Source organism: Ascaphus truei, chromosome 5 (assembly GCF_040206685.1).
Source record: "Ascaphus truei isolate aAscTru1 chromosome 5, aAscTru1.hap1, whole genome shotgun sequence".
Taxonomy (NCBI): Eukaryota; Metazoa; Chordata; class Amphibia; order Anura; family Ascaphidae; genus Ascaphus; species Ascaphus truei.
Genome location: NC_134487.1, coordinates 259,592,795 through 259,611,489, shown reverse-complemented (window position 1 = coordinate 259,611,489; position 18,695 = coordinate 259,592,795). Strand labels below are relative to the sequence as shown.

At 39.7% G+C, this 18,695-nt stretch overlaps 1 protein-coding gene across 2 annotated transcripts in view; it reads left to right on the top strand.

Moving 5' to 3' along the window:
• GABRA1 (gamma-aminobutyric acid type A receptor subunit alpha1) overlaps nucleotides 1-18,695 on the top strand; it is a 270,753-nt gene that overhangs the window by 72,979 nt on the left and 179,079 nt on the right. For both annotated transcript variants that reach the window (XM_075601925.1, XM_075601924.1), the window contains 2 exons: nucleotides 13,336-13,403; nucleotides 17,297-17,517. In XM_075601925.1, the coding sequence (XP_075458040.1) occupies nucleotides 13,401-13,403; nucleotides 17,297-17,517 (224 nt within the window). In that variant the 5' untranslated portion in view covers nucleotides 13,336-13,400. The remainder of the gene's footprint in view (nucleotides 1-13,335; nucleotides 13,404-17,296; nucleotides 17,518-18,695) is intronic.

Below are 18,695 nucleotides of genomic sequence, written 5' to 3'. Positions count from 1 at the left end.
CCTACTCTTGGGAATCGTGAGATTGGAGCAAGACTTCAATCTAGTGGGAGCTAGCATACTTTTAATGCTTCTCGCCTTCCTATATGTAACAGTGGCTCTATCCGGCAGAGTAGGTCCTACTGTAGATGGGGGTCACATTTAAGGATGGACCAATGATCATTAAGGATTTTATTAATATTTTTGGATGCCTGGTTGTAGGTGGTAATGAACCTTACTGTGGACCTCTCTATCTCTGTATGTACTCCTGGGGTAACATAACTTGATCGATTACCCTTCAGTTGTTTATTTTTGGATTTTTCAAGTAGGGTAGATCTAGCAGTGGAACTGACCTTGTCAAGAGAGTCGGATATCAGGACCGGATCATAACCCTTGGAAAGAAATTTCTTCCCAAGTTCCGCAGACTGGCTTTTGAAATCAACATCCCTTGTGCAGTTCCTACGTATTCTGTGGAACTGCCCCAAGGGAATATTGTTGAGCCAGTGTTTATGATGGTTGCTGGACGCATGGACGTAGCTGTTCACAGACACAGACTTAAAATGTGTGGTGGTAATAATATTTAAGTCAGCGTCTGTGCTCAGGGCCAGATCCAGAAAGACAATGGACGATTTATTGATCTCAAATGTAAATTTTAATCCGAACAAGTTGTCGCTGAAGGAACTCAAAATTCCGGATAGAGCTGACTCCTCTCCATCCCAAATAATAATAATATCATCTATGAAACGGCCATAGTAGACGAGACCCGCCCCCAGCAAGTTGTTCTGCCAAACATGGGATTCCTCCCAGTGCCCCATAAAGAGGTTGGCATAGCTAGGAGCGAATCTCGTGCCCATGGCCGTTCCACAGATTTGGAGGTGAAAATTTTCTTCAAATAAAAAATAATTGTGCGTGAAAATAAAGTGAATGCTCTGTAAGATAAATGACTTGTGCTTATCAGGAAATAGTGGGTCCCTGTCCAACCAATACTAGAAGCAATCAAGTATTTGTCAGTTCAACACACTTTAAATCAGTGACAAGCACTTTTCACCTGAGTGGGGGCGTTCCAAACACTTAGCATCATTATGCTGTGTATATATACTACAGGACCTCCCTCTCTCAAGTTATCCCTTTGAAAAAGTTGGCCGTGACTGACGAAACGCGTCAGGGAGCGTCATTACGTCAGACGCACTGACATTGAAGTCAATACGAAGCGCTGGAGCGGACCTATCCAAGCGCAGGTGCTAAAGAGATTTCATCACACGGAACTGATTTCTTGGACTTTTAACAGCACACCAGCCCTGGAAACCTGCGGGGACGCTGATCCTTCACCAACGGAGCCTGGGACTGTCCCAAAGAGCTTGCAGTTTGAACCGGATGGTGGTGATTATTTTCACAAATGCTTGATTTTATTGTACTTTTGTAAGTGCATTTTTTACCCCCCCTCTCCCCCCCTTCCCCTCATTAAATACTATTTTACGCTATGGGCGTGCGCTCTCTCCTCTTCTTTTCCTTATATATATATATATATATATATATATATATATATACTGTACAACTACTGACGATTGCTAGTAAAATTGGAAAGTTCTCTTTCTCTTTCATTTTGATGTGAGGAATGGATTTTGTCACCTTATTTATTTTCTAAAATGACATCATTCGTTAAAAGACCCCAGTGTTTATTTAAAATGTTCCTAATAGACCTTGCCCCACCATTGAACTACTGTATGTAATAAAAGAGGACTCAATATTATATACTTCAGATCCCTTTCCATTTTTATAGCTTGAAAGAAGGTGATCATAGATTTTTTTTTGCTTGAAACCTGCTCTTTATTTATTTTGCATGCTCCATGAAATCTGTCTCGAGTGAGCAATTCCTTCTCAGCCTCTGGAACTGACCAAATGGAATATATTCTAACCATTTTTCATAATGGGCACCTCATCAAGTAGGCCATTACAATCCACACTCTTCCTGAAATTCTTTGTAATAATGTTATCATTCTCGGAGTGAGAGAGTTCCACACCTAAAAACGAATTTTGGGTGTAGCTAGTAACACTAGTGAAACTTAGCCATCTATCGTTGATGTTTAGTGATGTCAGAAATAGTTTAAAAGATTCCATGTCGCCATCCCATATGATGACTATGTCATCTATGATGTAATGTACAAAATAGCAACACCCAGTCAAGGGAGCCAGGTAGGTTATAGTAAATATATATATATTTATTGATGTAGATACATCACCACAAAGAGGTATAAGAACCCTCCTATGCGTTTCGCACGTTTTGATTGCTTTATCATATAACTCCTACTGCACCGACACACTTTATTCGAGCAAATACCCAGTATGTACCTGGCAGATACCTGGAATGCGGCGCTCCTCACCTCTGACAAGCCCCGTTGCGTTTGCCTTCCCAGCCTGGGTTCATGCCTGGCTGACGGGCGGCTGATCTGTTAAATGATAATGATTAGGATTTAATAGGCTGCAATGCTTCGCGTGTCTACCAGATGGCATAAATTCATGAATTGTAATGCAGTATATATATATACTGTGCAGTATTGCAGCCAGCAGGAATAAAATGCTTCAATCCCTGCTTGGAAAATACCTCAATGCACTCGGGCAGAAAACAGTCACAAACCTCAATACACCCGGGTATACCCGAATTCGTGGGACTAGCCGAGCTCGAATAAAGTGTGTCGCCAGTGTATGTAAAGCACCCAATAGGTACGAAACACGCAGGAGGGTTCTTATACCTCCTTGTAGTGATGTATTTATCTCAATAAATATATATTTTTTACTATAACCTGCCTGGCTCCCTTGGCTGTGCGCTGCTATTTTGTACATTACATCTGGATTTCCCTATCTGCGGCTGGTCACGCCTCATCAAAGAAACTCTAGGAGTGAATAAGAGACTTTGGGGGTCATGCAGTAAGCGGCGCAAAGGCACTTCTCGGCCGTTTTACGCCAAAAATGCATACTCCGTTTCAGTAAGGGGCAAAAACTTGACCATGGTGTTTGGCGGTTTTTTTTTCCGCCATCGACACGGCGAAAAGGCACTTTGCGCCGCAACTAGCCATTTTTTCCACCACGCTCAATTCTAGTAGTGGCGAGTAGCTTTGCGCCACTCTAGAATGGCATTTTTCACGGCAATCCGGCTCGCCACAAAAAGTAGGCAAGTTGTTGGTGAGAGGCTGCGGATGAGCGGAGGAACGGCACTTAGAAAAAATTCAGGCATTTTTCCTGCCTGGGATTGATGCCGGAGGTCACCGGAGCTGATACCATTAATACCAGCACCGGAGCCCCCCGGCATGCATCCGAGGCAGGAAAAATGCATTTAAAGCCCACTTCATTACCTTAGCGACTAACCGCTAAGGCAATGAAAGGGTTAACCAGCCTTGCCAGGTTTATTGTGGGTAGCGGGGGTGGGTGAAGGGGGTATTTGGCCCTTGGTGGTTGTTTAGGGCTTGCGTGGGGGTTGCGGGTGCACTTAACCCCTTCATGACCTTAGCGGTTAATACCGCTACGGTCATGAAGGGGTTAAGCCCTCCCGCTACCCACCCGCAAGCCCTAAACAACCACCGTTGGGGCTAATACCCCCTTAACCCACCCCCGCTACACACAATAAAAAAAATACACACAACAACACCACACTAAATAAATAAATAAATATATAAATAAATAAATATATATATTACAGCAACAACCCCTATACCCCCCTAACATACACATATATGCACATCAATGATACTAAAGGCCGGAGGGGGCCCTCGGGTGTTCCCCGCAGGCCTGCAGTACCAATTCAGTGCACCCAAAAAAAATTACAACATATAAATACACCACCCTTAACACATACAGTCAGTAATGTGCAAAATTACTTTTATCCACATATGGATAATAGTGAATTTGCCCATTTAAAATACATAAAGAACAATAAATAAAATAAATACATATAGTACTCTCCCATGTCCGGCTGACACGATGAAGGCCATCCTCATCTTCATCACCGTCCATGCCCCCTCTGATGCTGCAAAACATGACCAAGAATAAAAACAGCCAATGTAATGTCCCCTATCCCCTTAATCACAATAGCGGTTATTAACCGCTACAGTCATTAAGGGGTTAACCCACCCTCAACCCCCACCCCATGAGGCCTAACCACCCTCTATCACCCAATACCCTGCCGGGAGGCCTACCCACATACCCTTGGGGCCAATAACCCCTTTCACCACCCACAGTACCCACAATAATAACAATACACTGCCCCACAATAAACATCATTATATTTATTAAATACATAACCCACCCCCTGTGCCCCCCATAAATACATGATTTATTATTTTACATACAGGGTTAATACCTCAGGCCCACAGGAGTCCCCGGTGGGCCTGACGGGTCACCTCACAGACCTACAGTAGCCCAGCACCATTTTTCAAACAGGGTCTGGAGCCCTGTTGGTGGTTCCAGCCAGGCGCAATGGTCCACCAGGTGGTCTCCGCGGATCACCGTGGGCCACAATGGGGTCTCCACGATAGGCCCGCGGATGTCTGTGGGGCCCCGGGTCAGACCCACAGGTTTCTGAGGGCCCTCGGGTGGGCCCATGGGGGTCTGGGGACCCACGGGTGGTCCCTAGGGGTCCACAGTGCCCCCACAGATGTGGGGCCACCGGTTCTTCCCCGCCGGTGTCCCCCGGGGACCCGGCAGCCTGGTACCTGTGAGAAGCCCGAGGTAACCTCAGGTGGTCTCCAGAGGTCTCCCGCAGACCAAAAGGAACCAATCCTGTATGTTAAAAAAAATAAACATGTCCTATACATTAAATACATCAATCCTCCCCCCCACCCCACCCCACAACACATACAGTACAACAATGTGCAAAATAACTATTATCCAGATAGGGATAATAGAATATCTGCCCATTATTAAACACATTAACTAGCATAATAAAATAAATAAAGTTCTACTGACCTCATCAATAAGAAGCCCCCTCGCCAGCAAAATCTGTGTCCTCCATTGCCAACAAAATACATAGCCAATACATTGCAATTACATTCTGAGATCAATTAACCCCTTAATCACCTTATCGGATAATAACCACAAAGGTAATTAAGGGGTTAAGCCACCCTGGCCCGATACCCAGCTTTCACCCATTCATTTATACAGTGGCTTCATCATGCAACTATATATATACACATATATATATACACATATATATATATATATATATATATATATATATATATATATATATATATATATATATATATATACATATATACATATATACATATATACATATATACATATATATATATATATATATATATATATATATATACAGTGTTCGACAAACCTATACATTTGCTCACCCCGGGCGAGTGGATTTAACCCCCGGGCGAGTAAATATTGGCCCAAGCAGCACACGTTTGGTACTAGGTGGCGAGTAGATTTTTTTGTGTGGTGAGTAGATTTTTTGGTGATTTGTCAACCACTGTATATATATCATACATACATACATACATACATACATACATACATACATACATACATACATACACACACATGATGAACCAATGTACAAATAAATGTGTAAGGGTTAACAAAAACATGCTCTAATAAAAATACCACTTCTCCATATCAGCCACAGTCAAATAAAATCCTATTTCCGAAACAAATCAAATCTCGTCTTCCAATCTAAAGCATCAAATGCCAATCAAAACATTGAATTTACATTGTATACTGTACATAATGCATACAATCTATGCACCATGTACCCTCTGCAAATCAATGTTAACAATAAAATATTCCAAACAAAATACCATTAAATCCAAACAAGTATACTATTTAAACCAAGCAAGTCACCATAATTCAATTAGCATTCATTAATCACATCCCAAAACAATTTAAATACCATCCATAACAATTACACAATTAACTAGTTCAATCGTTAAACAGAACAAGTTACCATAAGACAAAATATAAGTACCAAAAAGAATACAATATACAAAAGCAAGCCTCACCATGACCTAAAGTACACCCTACAAGACCAAAAATTACATCGATCTAATTCGAAAATACATTACACACACATTTATGCATAGCAGCATAGCCAAAATCATTTTAAATACTGCAAAACAAGCTTTTCAAACAAAATCATTTCTTACCATGTATGTATATATCGATCTAGACATACATACATACATACATACATACAGTGGCAAGAAATGATCTTAAAAAAAAAAAAAACATGTAAAAAAAAAAACATTTACAAGTTAAAAAAAATAAATTTCTTTTGTTCATTACTTGACCCACTCACACTCACCGACTCCCGTTGAACAGCTTACTCTCGAACCAATCCACGCACAGGAACCCATAAAATAATAAACCATAAAATAATAAACCATAAATAATAAACCATAAAATAATAAACCAGGTATCTTCTATTTGTAATCCATCTTCATCAGTATACTTCTTTCTTGTATCTTCCGCTCTCTTCAGGGGTCTTCTTCTCTTCTTCGGCCACGCCCTTGTCTTCTTTCTTCTGTAAGAGGTCCTTCCTCCTCGGCGTCTGCCTTCAAAATGAGACGACATAGGCTTTTATAGGCCTATGACGTCACATTGTCGTCATATGGTTCCCACGGCCCTGATTGGGCCATGAAAACCATGTGATTTTGTGGCAAAAAAATAATTTTGATGACGTCATTTAAAGGCAAAAATGCCAGCCAATCAGAATGGCTGTGCTTCTATTGCCTTTAAGATGATGTCATGAAAAGAAAGATGGCCGGCCTCACATGATACGGTAGCCAATCAGAGCGTGGGAAATACATCCCAACTCTGATTGGCTTTAGTACCATGTGACAGGCTTTAAATGATGTCACATCCGTTCTCCCCAAAGCCTCTGTCACATGGTCTACTAGAGCCAATCAGGGTAGGGATGTAGTTCCCACGTTCTGATTGGCTACTGTACCATGTGAGGCCGGCCATCTTTCTTTTCATGATGTCATCTTAAACGCAATTGAAGCAGAGCCTTTCTGATTGGCTGGCGTCATTGCCTTTAAATGAAGTCGTCAAAATTAATTTTTTGCCCCCAAATCACATGGTTTTCGTGCCGTGGGAACCATATGATGACAATGTGACGTCATAGGCCTATAAAAGCCTATGTCGTCCCACTTTGAAGGCAATCGTCAAGGAGGAAGGACCTCCTACAGAAGAAAGAAGACCAGGGCATGGCCGAAGAAGAGAAGAAGACCCCGGAAGAGAGCGGAAGATACAAGAAAGAAGTATACAGATGAAGATGGATTACAAATAGAAGATACCTGGTTTATTATTTTATGGTTTATTATTTTATGGTTTATTATTTTATGGATTCCTGTGCGTGGATTGGTTCGAGAGTAAGCTGTTCAACGGGAGTCGGTGAGTGTGAGTGGGTCAAGTAATGGTAAGTGAACAAAAGAAATGTATTTTTTTTAACTTGTACATGTTTTTTTTTTACATGTGTTTTTTTTTTTTTAAAGATCATTTCTTGCCACTGTATGTATGTATGTATGTATGTATGTATGTATGTATGTATGTATGTATGTATGTATGTATGTATGTATGTATGTATGTGTGTATGTATGTCTAGATCGATATATACATACATGGTAAGAAATTATTTTGTTTGAAAAGCTTGTTTTGCAGTATTTAAAATGATTTTGGCTATGCTGCTATGCATAAATGTGTGTGTAATGTATTTTCGAATTAGATAGATGTAATTTTTGGTCTTGTATGGTGTACTTTAGGTCATGGTGAGGCTTGCTTTTGTATATTGTATTCTTTTTGGTACTTATATTTTGTCTTATGGTAACTTGTTCTGTTTAACGATTGAACTAGTTAATTGTGTAATTGTTATGGATGGTATTTAAATTGTTTTGGGATGTGATTAAGGAATGCTAATTGATTTATGGTGACTTGCTTGGTTTAAATAGTATACTTGTTTGGATGTAATGGTATTTTGTTAGGAATATTTTATTGTTAACATTGATTTGCAGAGAGTACATGGTGCATAGATTGTATGCATCATTTATACAATGTAAATTCAATGTTTTGATGGCATTTGATGCTTTAGATTGGAAGATGAGATTTGATTTGTTTCGGAAATAGGATTTTATTTGACTGTGACTGATATGGAGAAGTGGTATTTTTATTAGAGCATGTTTTTGTTAACCCTTACACATTTATTTGTATATTGGTTCATCCTATATGTGTGTGCATATATATATATATATATATATATATATATATATATATATGTATATATATATATATATATATATATATATATATATATATATATATATATATATATATATATATATATATGTGTGTGTATATATATAGTTGCATGATGAAGCCACTGTATAAATGAATGGGTGAAGGCTGGGTATCGGGCCAGCGTGGCTTAACCCTTAATTACCTTTGCGGTTATTATCCGATAAGGTGATTAAGGGGTTAATTGATCTCAGAATGTAATTGCAATCTATTGGCTATGTATTTTGTTGGCAACGGAGGACACAGATTTTGCTGGCGAGGGGGCTTCTTATTGATGAGGTCAGTAGAACTTTATTTATTTTATTATGCTAGTTATTGTTTTTAATAATGGGCAGATAATCTATTATCCCTATCTGGATAATAGTTATTTTGCACATTATTGTACTGTTTGTGTTGTGGGGGCGGGGGGGATTGATTTATTTAATTTATAGGACATGTTTATTTTTTTAACATACAGGGTTGGATCCTTTTGGTCTGCGGGAGACCTCTGAAGACAACCTGAGGTATCCTCGGGCTTCTCACGGGTACCAGGCTGTCGGGTCCCCGGGGGACACCTGCGGGGAAGAACCGGTGACCCCACATTTTTGGGGGCACCGCAGACCTGTAGGGACCACCCGTGGGTCCCCATACCCCCGTGGGAACCACCCGAAGCACCTCAGACACCTGTGGGTCTGACCCGGGGCCCCACAGACATCCGCGGGCCTACCGTGGAGACCCCATTGTGGCCCACGGTGACCCGCGGAGACCACATGGTGCACCATGGCGCCTGGCGGGAACCACCAACAGGCCTCCAGACCCTGTTTGAAAAATGGTTCTGGGCTACTGTAGGTCTGTGAGGTGACCCGTCAGGCCCACCGGGGACTCCCGTGGGCCTCGGGTATTAACCCTGTATGTTAAATAATAAATCATGTATTTATGGGGGGGCACAGGGGGTGGGTCTATGTATTTAATCAATATAATGATGTATATTGTGGGGCAGTGTATTGTTTTTATTGTGGGTACTGTGGGTGGGGGAAGGGGGTATTGGCCCCAAGGGTATGTAGGTAGGCCTCCCGGCTGGGTATTGGGTGATAGAGGGTGGTTAGGCCTCACGGGGTGGGGGGTTAGTGGGGGAGGGTATGTAGGCCTCCCGAGTGCTGGGTGAGGGTGGGTTAACCCCTTAATGACTGTAGCAGTTAATAACCGCTATGGTGATTAAGGTGTTAGGGGACATTACATTGGCTGTTTTTATTCTTGTTTATGTTTTGCAGCATCGGAGGAGGGCATGGACGGTGATGAAGATGAGGATGGCCTTCATCATGGCAGCCGGACATGGGTGAGTGCTATATGTATTTATTGTATTTATTGTTCTTTATGTATTTTAAATGGGCAAATTCACTACTATCCATATGTGGATAATAGTTATTTTGCACATTACTATACTGTATCTGTTAATGGTGGTGTATTTATGTGTTGTAATTTTTTTGGGGTTCACTGAATTGGTACTGCAGGCCTGCGGGGAACACCCGAGGGCCACCACCGGCCTCTAGTATCATTGCTGTGCATCCCAAAAATGTTCTATATGTAATGGGGTATAGGGGTTGTTGGGGGCACAGGGGGTGTATGTTTATTGCAATGTTTATTGGGGGCAATTGTCCCCAATAAACATGCTATTATGCCTTAACCCCTTCATTGCCTTAGCGGCTATCCGCTATGGTAATGAAGCAGCATTAATATTTTTTAATAATATTGTGCAGGAGCAGGGGGTCCCCTGAGCTGAACCGCATTGTTTTCTGGCTAAGGGACCCCCTGCTTTCCGATTTACAGGCCCCGGTTTGGGGCATCGGTTCCAGTGTCGCCGCCATATTTATAGCGGGCACGTCGCGTATGGGACGCTATAAAGATGGCGGCGATACTGCCACCCGATAACACATACTGGGGCCTGTAACTCGGGAAGCAGGGGGTCCCTGGTCCACAAATCAATGCGGTTCAGCTCAGGGGACCCCCTGCTCAAAGTACACTATTATTAAAAATACATTCATGCTGCTTCGTTACCATAGCAGATAGCCGCAAAGGTAAGGAATGAGTGTTTATTGATATGTGTGTTTTATTCATAGTGTAGATGTGCAGAGGGTCTCCGGAGCTGAACCGCTTTGGTTTTAGGTACGGGGACCCCATGCTTCCCGAGATACATGCCCCTTTATGGGGTGCCAGTATCCCTCTGCTTTGTTTACATTCCGTGGTCACGTGATCGGGACATTTAAATGCAGAGGGATACCGGCACCTCATAAAGGGGCCTGTATCTCGGGAAGCAGGGGGTCCCCGGACCTGAAACCAATGCGATTCAGCTCCGGAGACACCCTGCACATGTACACTATGAATAAAATTGTATTTAAAAGAATTTTTAATGTGCCGATGTTTGTGCCGAGAGAGCGGCGGATCTCTCTCTGCTGCAGGCTGATCTCAGCAGGGGACAGCTTCTCGGCAGCTTCTCGCCAGGCAGCCTGTCTCGCCACTGGTTACTCGCCATTTTTTTAAATGGTGGTAGTGCATTCATTCGCCAGGGATTTGGCCCTTCCTTCATACAGCGAGGTCAACACGCCAAACAGGGCAAATTCGAACCCCTGGCGAATGCAATTTTCCGCTGCTTAGTGCATAGACCCCTTTATGTTCATATGGAGAAGAAACATAAGTGAGTACTGTGTCTTGTTGAAGATTTTCCTCTACATTTATCATTACCCCCAATGAGGTTGCAGCATTTTTGAGACACCATTATTTACTTTCAACTTCAGGAGGGTTAATTGCTATTGATGATTCCAATATCACTAATTTCACTCTATTATAAATACCCACTCCATGCATGAGTTATCTTTTTTACCTTTTCACTTTTTTTGATACAATCAAGATACATTTATATTCTGGACCTATTTAATCCCCCTTTTTCTCCTTCTTGCTGAATATGTCATCTATGAACCTATGCCACAGTATGATCTTATTGAGGAACTCATTATTGTGCAAAATATATGAGTCCTCCCAATATCGCATGAAGATATTCATGCATGTGGCGGCACATGTTGTGCCATTGCTCTGCCGCACAGCTGTAGGTAGAACTCTCCCTGAAACATGAAATAGTTTTTTTGAGAATTAAATAAATCCATTAAGTATAAAAGCTCTTTGTTTGGTGGTAAAAGACCATAGATGTTCAGATAGTACTCTGTGGCCTCCTTACCTAATATATACTTAATGCAGGTGTACAAGGCCTGTTCATCACACATGGCCCAAATGTATGATGATTTCCACACAATCTCTTTAATAACCTGCCAAAAGTGGATTGTGTCCCTAAGATGGGATCTGAGTTGACTGACCATGGTTGTAGAAAATGGTCAATATAGTCATATAGGTTGCTCAAGACTGACCCACCCCCAAAATTATTGGCGACCAGGGGGTGACATTAATGTTTTGTGTATCTTTGGTAGACGATACATCACCAGAATGACAGGATGTTTTATAAAGACAAATTTATATTATTGTGTGATAATGTTCCCTTCTCTCTTGACCTCATTGAGTATAACTCTAATTCTACAAATGTTATAGTTGGATCTTTTTTTATCCTCTCATAGGTACTCATATCTCCCAAGATTATGTTCACTTCCCTGATATAAATCACCAGGCCTCTCCCCTTGTCAGCTTGTCTAAACACAATTTCCTAATTGTCAATTGTTTTTTTAGGACATTTTTCTCTGCCCTTGACACATTTTCTTTTATATGAAGTTCTTTCATGCACAAATCCGCAAAATCCTTATTTACACTTTGAGTTAAATTCTCTATGGACTTGCACCTTGAGTGTAGTGGATTAAACTTGGATTTGTTTTTAAGGCCACTATTCTCACGTGGCTAGTTATTAGTTTCCATCTCTGATTCTACTAGCTGGTCTAGAGTATCTAGGGTGGTTTCTAATGGGCTTACAAGGGTAGTACTAGATATTGTAAATATATCTGCTGTAGATAGGCACACTTGTGAGACCTGCATACACTGTTATTCTTACAGAAGTGTAAGACCGCTGTCCTATCTGTTTACACCTGACATCATGTAATAGTAAATGCTTACATTTAACATTAGTTGCCAATACCTTTACTAATGTGTGACATTCACATAAAGTGAGAGGTGTCCTCATGCAAAGGACAAACAATTCTGTGATACAGCTGTAGCAGACATTATTGCACTCGCTCATACACCAGCGGGTGCAATAACACATTAGCCCTGCCTCTTTTTCGTACAAACCTAATTTAAAAACAATGGTGTCTGCTCCGGCTTGCAAGTTGTGTGTGTCCAACTACAATTCACCAGCGGGAACAATAATGTATTTTACATTCATAGACATATCTGTATTTAAATCCATGGATATGTCTTGAACTTAAATAAATTCTTTCTTAATATTTGTATGTTTTTGGTAAAAACACTGCACACGTCAATTATTAAGGCCCACCTTTTGCAATAATGTTCTTCTACTTGTCTAAACGGGCTGCTATATGCAAACACACCATTATTCTCGGTCAATTACTAGCACGTGAACTAGAGTACTTACAATATTTAAAAATGTGCATGGACAAGATAAAACATGAAAATTCTTGCTTGCATAACAACCCTATTAGTATATTACAATTTTGTGACATGAATGTGTCTCATTTTAATAAATACGATGACAAAACATACAGTCTTCATTGTTATTGTAGACCTCTGTGAAATTACTTTTCTTTGTAATTTAAAAATAGCAGAAGTTTAAGCTTTGTGGATTACTCAAAAAACTATGGCGGCTGAAGAAAACATATTGAAATATAGGCTCTATGTCAATTGATGTATTGTATAACCTTAACCTACTTTTAGACTTACTGTAGCTCTAATTTTGCTGAAAGATGGAATATGAAAAGCATATATATTCTAAGATTTAACAGTATATCTGCTTTGAAGTTTAGCTAATCACAGCCAATGAATTTCCCCCTTTTGGGGCACAATGGAGATGGTTAGATCTAATGAAGACTGTTAGTAGACATTGAATATCCTAATTTCCTGCTTCAACAGAGCGTGTAACTGAAGTGAACACGGACATATTTGTCACCAGCTTTGGGCCCGTTTCTGATCATGACATGGTAAGTATGATGCATTTTTTACAATTAGCATTATATTCTGTATTAGTGGAGTATGAATTAAATGTCTATGTGCAAAGAAAAATAGCTTAATAATATTTGCTTATGGTAATGGACTTATTAAGGGCTAATTTTACCTATAAATCTTCTGAGCATACTGTATTATGATTCCGGTTCTTATGTGTGGGTGCCATGACTGACCTATGGTAAATTTTTGATCTACTATAGATTTGCAATTATCTAAGATATTTTAATCTTAAATAATTAATAAGATAGCTAAATGTTTTATCTGTGAGACGATATTGTTTGTTACAAAATTATCTGCATACAGTACATAAGGAAATATGTCACAATTGATCCAAAATTGGCATGGAAAAAAATAGTCCCTGGGAATTTGCTATTCATTATAAAATATTTTATTACTGTAAATATGGTCTATTTCTCAAATAAACAAATACATATAATTTGAGAATAAAGTATGTTTCCTTTTATCACATCATCCATATTCTCTTGAAGTGCTACACATTGTTTAAATGCTGATATTTTTAATCGGTTTTCTGCATGTCCTGCTTTAGGGCAAATTAATAGTAAGATGTCAATTTGACTGTAACTTTTTCAGCACAGAACTGTTTTTAAAAACTGGTCTGTTTAAATTTGATGCTAAGAATAGCAGCAACATACAGTATGCACTTGTAAATATGTTGTGTAGTAAGTGGAAGCCTACTATGAAGTAATTGGAAGCATATAATTATACACAAAAATACAGGATTTCATACATTACATTACAGTAGGTTTGTCTGCAACACCTTCCTAACTCCTACTATTGACATCTCTCAAACTGCAAGATAATGTTAAAAAATAGAGGCAGTGTTCCTTCACACAATTATGGTAATAGACAAATAAAAAGGCAAAATGTCTTTAAAATACTTTATGGACCCAACAGAGTTTAGATTGGTGAGTCTCCATTACGAATATAAATGTGCAGTTGCACTCCTCCTCAGATTTCAATATTAATATACAGATGTAGCTGGCCTCTGTGTTCTCAGTGCTGATGGAATCTGCGGTCCAGATGCCGCGACTTACCCTGGCAGTGAGAAATTCTACATGGAAAATTCCATTTGACACAATGGACCTTCTGCACGCAGCCGTGGCTTTTACTGTCCCTGGAGCTGCATTATTTTGGTTTTACTACCGTGGCTCCGGGGACAGTAAGTCTTGCTACTGTATATATTTATAGTCTCCTATTTTTTTTATACTTTTACACCTGGCATTACTTTTTATATGTTATGTGACAGTTTGGATTAGGAAAATATGTGATTTTAGTATTTTATGGTACAATTTCAACATATAATATGTGTGGTACATTTTAAACTTAGGTGAAATCAGTAAAATTATTTTCATTGAGAGAGAGGAGTTGCCTTGTGGTTAAAACATTGTTAGGGAAACGATAGACACTGGGGCAGATACTCAGAGCTCCGTTAAAGCAGCAGTTCAAGCAATATCTTATGTGTGTTTTTTTAATAAATCAGTACTGTACTACTGTATGAGAAAATACTTGTAGCATTTAAAAATGTTTTAAAGGCATTTTTAATGTTTCTAATGTAGGAAGAATTTCCAAAGTGACAGCCCCTTCCCCTTCTGATAGGCTCTGTCTCTTGAGCCCAAACCTCTCTCTAGCAGTGCACCCATTGTATCTAGAAACTGCCCAGTCACATAATATTGCTGGACTACATTGCCCACAATGCTTTGCAAGAACTGAATTAAATATCCCTGATCAAGCAATCGATTACAGAAGAATGGATCAATCTGCAGCTTAGCTAATCACTTGTCAGAGTGCAGATTGTATTGATGCACATATTGAATGGAAAAAAATATATATATATATATGTTTTAAACGGCAGCTTGAACTGCAGCTTTAAATCAGGGCAAATAATGTGAGGCTACTTAAATAGGTAACAAACGTTATGTTCCCTGAGGTTAACGCAGATTTACAAAGCTAATTTTATGCCAAAACAATGTCTGCTTGGGCCCTCATTAGCATATGGCTAACGCCCTAGTAGCCAGTTAACATCGGGAAAAGACACCCGGCGCTATCTGGCAGTAATACTGTCTCACTTTAACCCTATTCTAAGGAAGGTAGCAGGTATATATTGCAATGCCAGATATTCCTGGCTTCTGTCGTAGAAAACCCCCAAATATAATTAACCCCTTTGAAGCCATATTAGCCATGAGGACATGCATTATGCAAGCCTACAAGGGATTAACCGCCTCTCTTAATACCCCATGGGTGGCCTAACCTCCCTCCCTGTGTCATCTACCTCGTTAATCTGCCCCCACAAACATACCATCTACTTTACTGGCCATTAGGTGGCTAATATGGCTAATGGCCAATATAAACACAATATACAATTACACCCCAACCAATAAAATATTAACAACACATAGACATACACAAATGTGTAAAAGTTAAAAATAACCTTTTCAGTGTCAGCAGGACTAGCGAGGCTACCTAGGCTCTTTCAAGGAGAGCCAAGGTAGCCACAATGGCACTCAATGGGTACCTGAAAAAAATATTTAACTTACTGCATCCTAGTTAACTGCTTCTATCTTCAGGACAATGAGCCCCTCAGAACAAATCCCCTCAAAAGGGCCAATCGCCAACCATAAAAAATACATTCCACTGGTCCGATGGTCAAAAAACATCAAATTTCAAATCACAAAACAAGCAAAATTAAAAACAATACACATACAGTACCTAATGGCAAAAATAAACAAAAAAGCCCAAGAAAAATTACATAACCAAATCAATCAAGACTCGATGGCCTACTTGTAATCTGAGGCCATCCCTTGCCACCTTGACCTCAATCCTCTTTTTATTGACGATAAGTAAGTCTGTTTTTCGTTTTTTTTATTGAAGATCTGTAAGTATTTCTTGTTAAATCTTATTTTCTTCTTTCGTCTACTGTTCCTGTAGATGTCTTCATCATCTTTCTTCAGCCTCTGGATGTTGTTATTGCTTAAACTTCCGGTCTTCTGCGACAGCCATGGCCTTTGATAGTTTATTTATTTATAAAATGTTTAACCAGGAAGGCATACATTGAGAGTTACCTCTCGTTTTGAAGTATGTCCTGGGCATAGAGTTATGATCACAAATACATGGTTAGAAATACATAGTTATATTAATTGAAAAGGGTATATTGGAGGTCAGAGCTGTCACACAAGAACTGTAATGGTATCACATGGCACAGCAACCAATAAGATTATTTGTTGTACCATGTGATTGTCGCTTGGTAGTTATGACATCACAGATTTGGCTAGAGAGGGAAGCTTGGTTTGCCAAATCTGTGAAATATAGAATGCGTTTTTTATGGTTTATCACCGGCCCTTTTGTGGGTATTGGCTCAATGCCCATAAGATGGAAGTCGTCAACTAGGATGGGGTAAGTCCAATTTTTTTTCCAGATATCCATTGAGTGTCAACTTAAGTTAACATGTTGTTAAGTTAATAACAGAACTTTGTAGCTTTGTAAATCTGTCCTACTGTGCTTTAGATTACAACGTTTGTAAACTATTTCTAAAAGGAATTATGTCTGCCAATATTTGTCTGTTACAGTTCCTCAATGTCTCAGAGTATAAAACAAAAATCAAATAAAGGTAAAAAAACACATTTGAGGAATCAATTGGGGTTGTTGAGTGGGGATATTGTCAAGGTTCTTAAATTCAGAACTCGCTAAATTCCCATTAATCTTGAATAAACAAATGGGGACAGTATGCTTGAATTTTCATTATCTACTGTAGAAGATTAATTCATTAAAAGATTTTGACATTGTGTAGCACGCACTTGTCAAGACTTCAGTGACGCACTATAATCTTTTTTTTTTATTTATCTGCAACTAGGAATATACAATTGATGTATTCTTTCGACAAGGCTGGAGAGATGAAAGACTGAAATTCAAGGGTCCCATGACCGTTCTCCGACTTAATAATTTAATGGCCAGTAAAATCTGGACACCAGACACATTTTTTCACAATGGAAAAAAATCAGTGGCCCACAACATGACCATGCCTAATAAACTGTTGCGGATCACAGAGGATGGGACTCTGCTTTATACAATGAGGTAAATATACATTGAGACTGTCTACAATATAATTAAGAACCATATAAATTCCATTAACATTTTTTATTTATTTTCTTACAATTATGTTTATGTGGGGGAATGGTGTTTATCAAAGTATTTTTGCTGCAAAATGAAGGCAATACATAGTTCCAACGATTGGAGAGTTTTTCCTATTAGAAATCTATCTATTTCTTGCACACGTAGCAAGCATGGACGCTTTGACAAACAGCTCTGGTAACTTTTTTAAACCTAAACCTATATATAGAGAGAAGTCAGATGCTCTAAAGAAAGACCATACATAGAGTTGAGTGCTCATACAAAATTATATCTACTGCTGCGCCAGCCATTATTCTAAAACTTCTTGGGGGCGTTGTGGTTGCATGTCCTGAATTCCACACGCAATAAATTATGCATCCCCCGTGCTCATGCTGCATTCTCGCCGCCCGGCACCTGCGGTTGAACTGCGGTTGATTCACAGTTGATCTGTTTAATTATAATGGTTCAGATTTTATTGGGGGCAATTCTTTGCGTATCCTCCAGGTGGCAGAAATGTGTCAGAAATGTGATGACATGCATACAGTATGCGTTTCAACAAGGTTCCAATATGCATGAGCGGAAAAAATATTTTATGTTCGGAAGAAGACGCAACATTATATTTTTGTAATACTGCACTGCTTTTCCCTTTAGTATCCTGTATACAGTACAGTATGTGTCCTCATATTTTTTATGTGTATGGCTAAGGAGCCTCAGACTACTTTATGAACTCGTAACGTTAATCTCTGCTTCAAATATACATTTTCAAATTACAATTACTGTACACACACACACACACACACACACACACACACACACACACACACACACACACACACACACACACACACACACACACACACACACACACACACACACACACACACAGACTTGCAGAACTGTACGGCTGTACTGTGTAGGTTGAATTGCTATTAGACTTTTAAGACAACAGCTTGCGATCGCCCACTTGAGTTTCTAGACGGTATTGCAGACAACGCTAAAATGCAATTTTCAGCGCCTGATAGATGGATTCTGCGCCCGATAAAAAACTGATAGAAATCAGAGTCAATTGCTATACAGTTGGAAAACATAGCGCATCATTACCCGGTATTCTGAGTGGTACGGCGTGCGAGGCTTTAGAATAA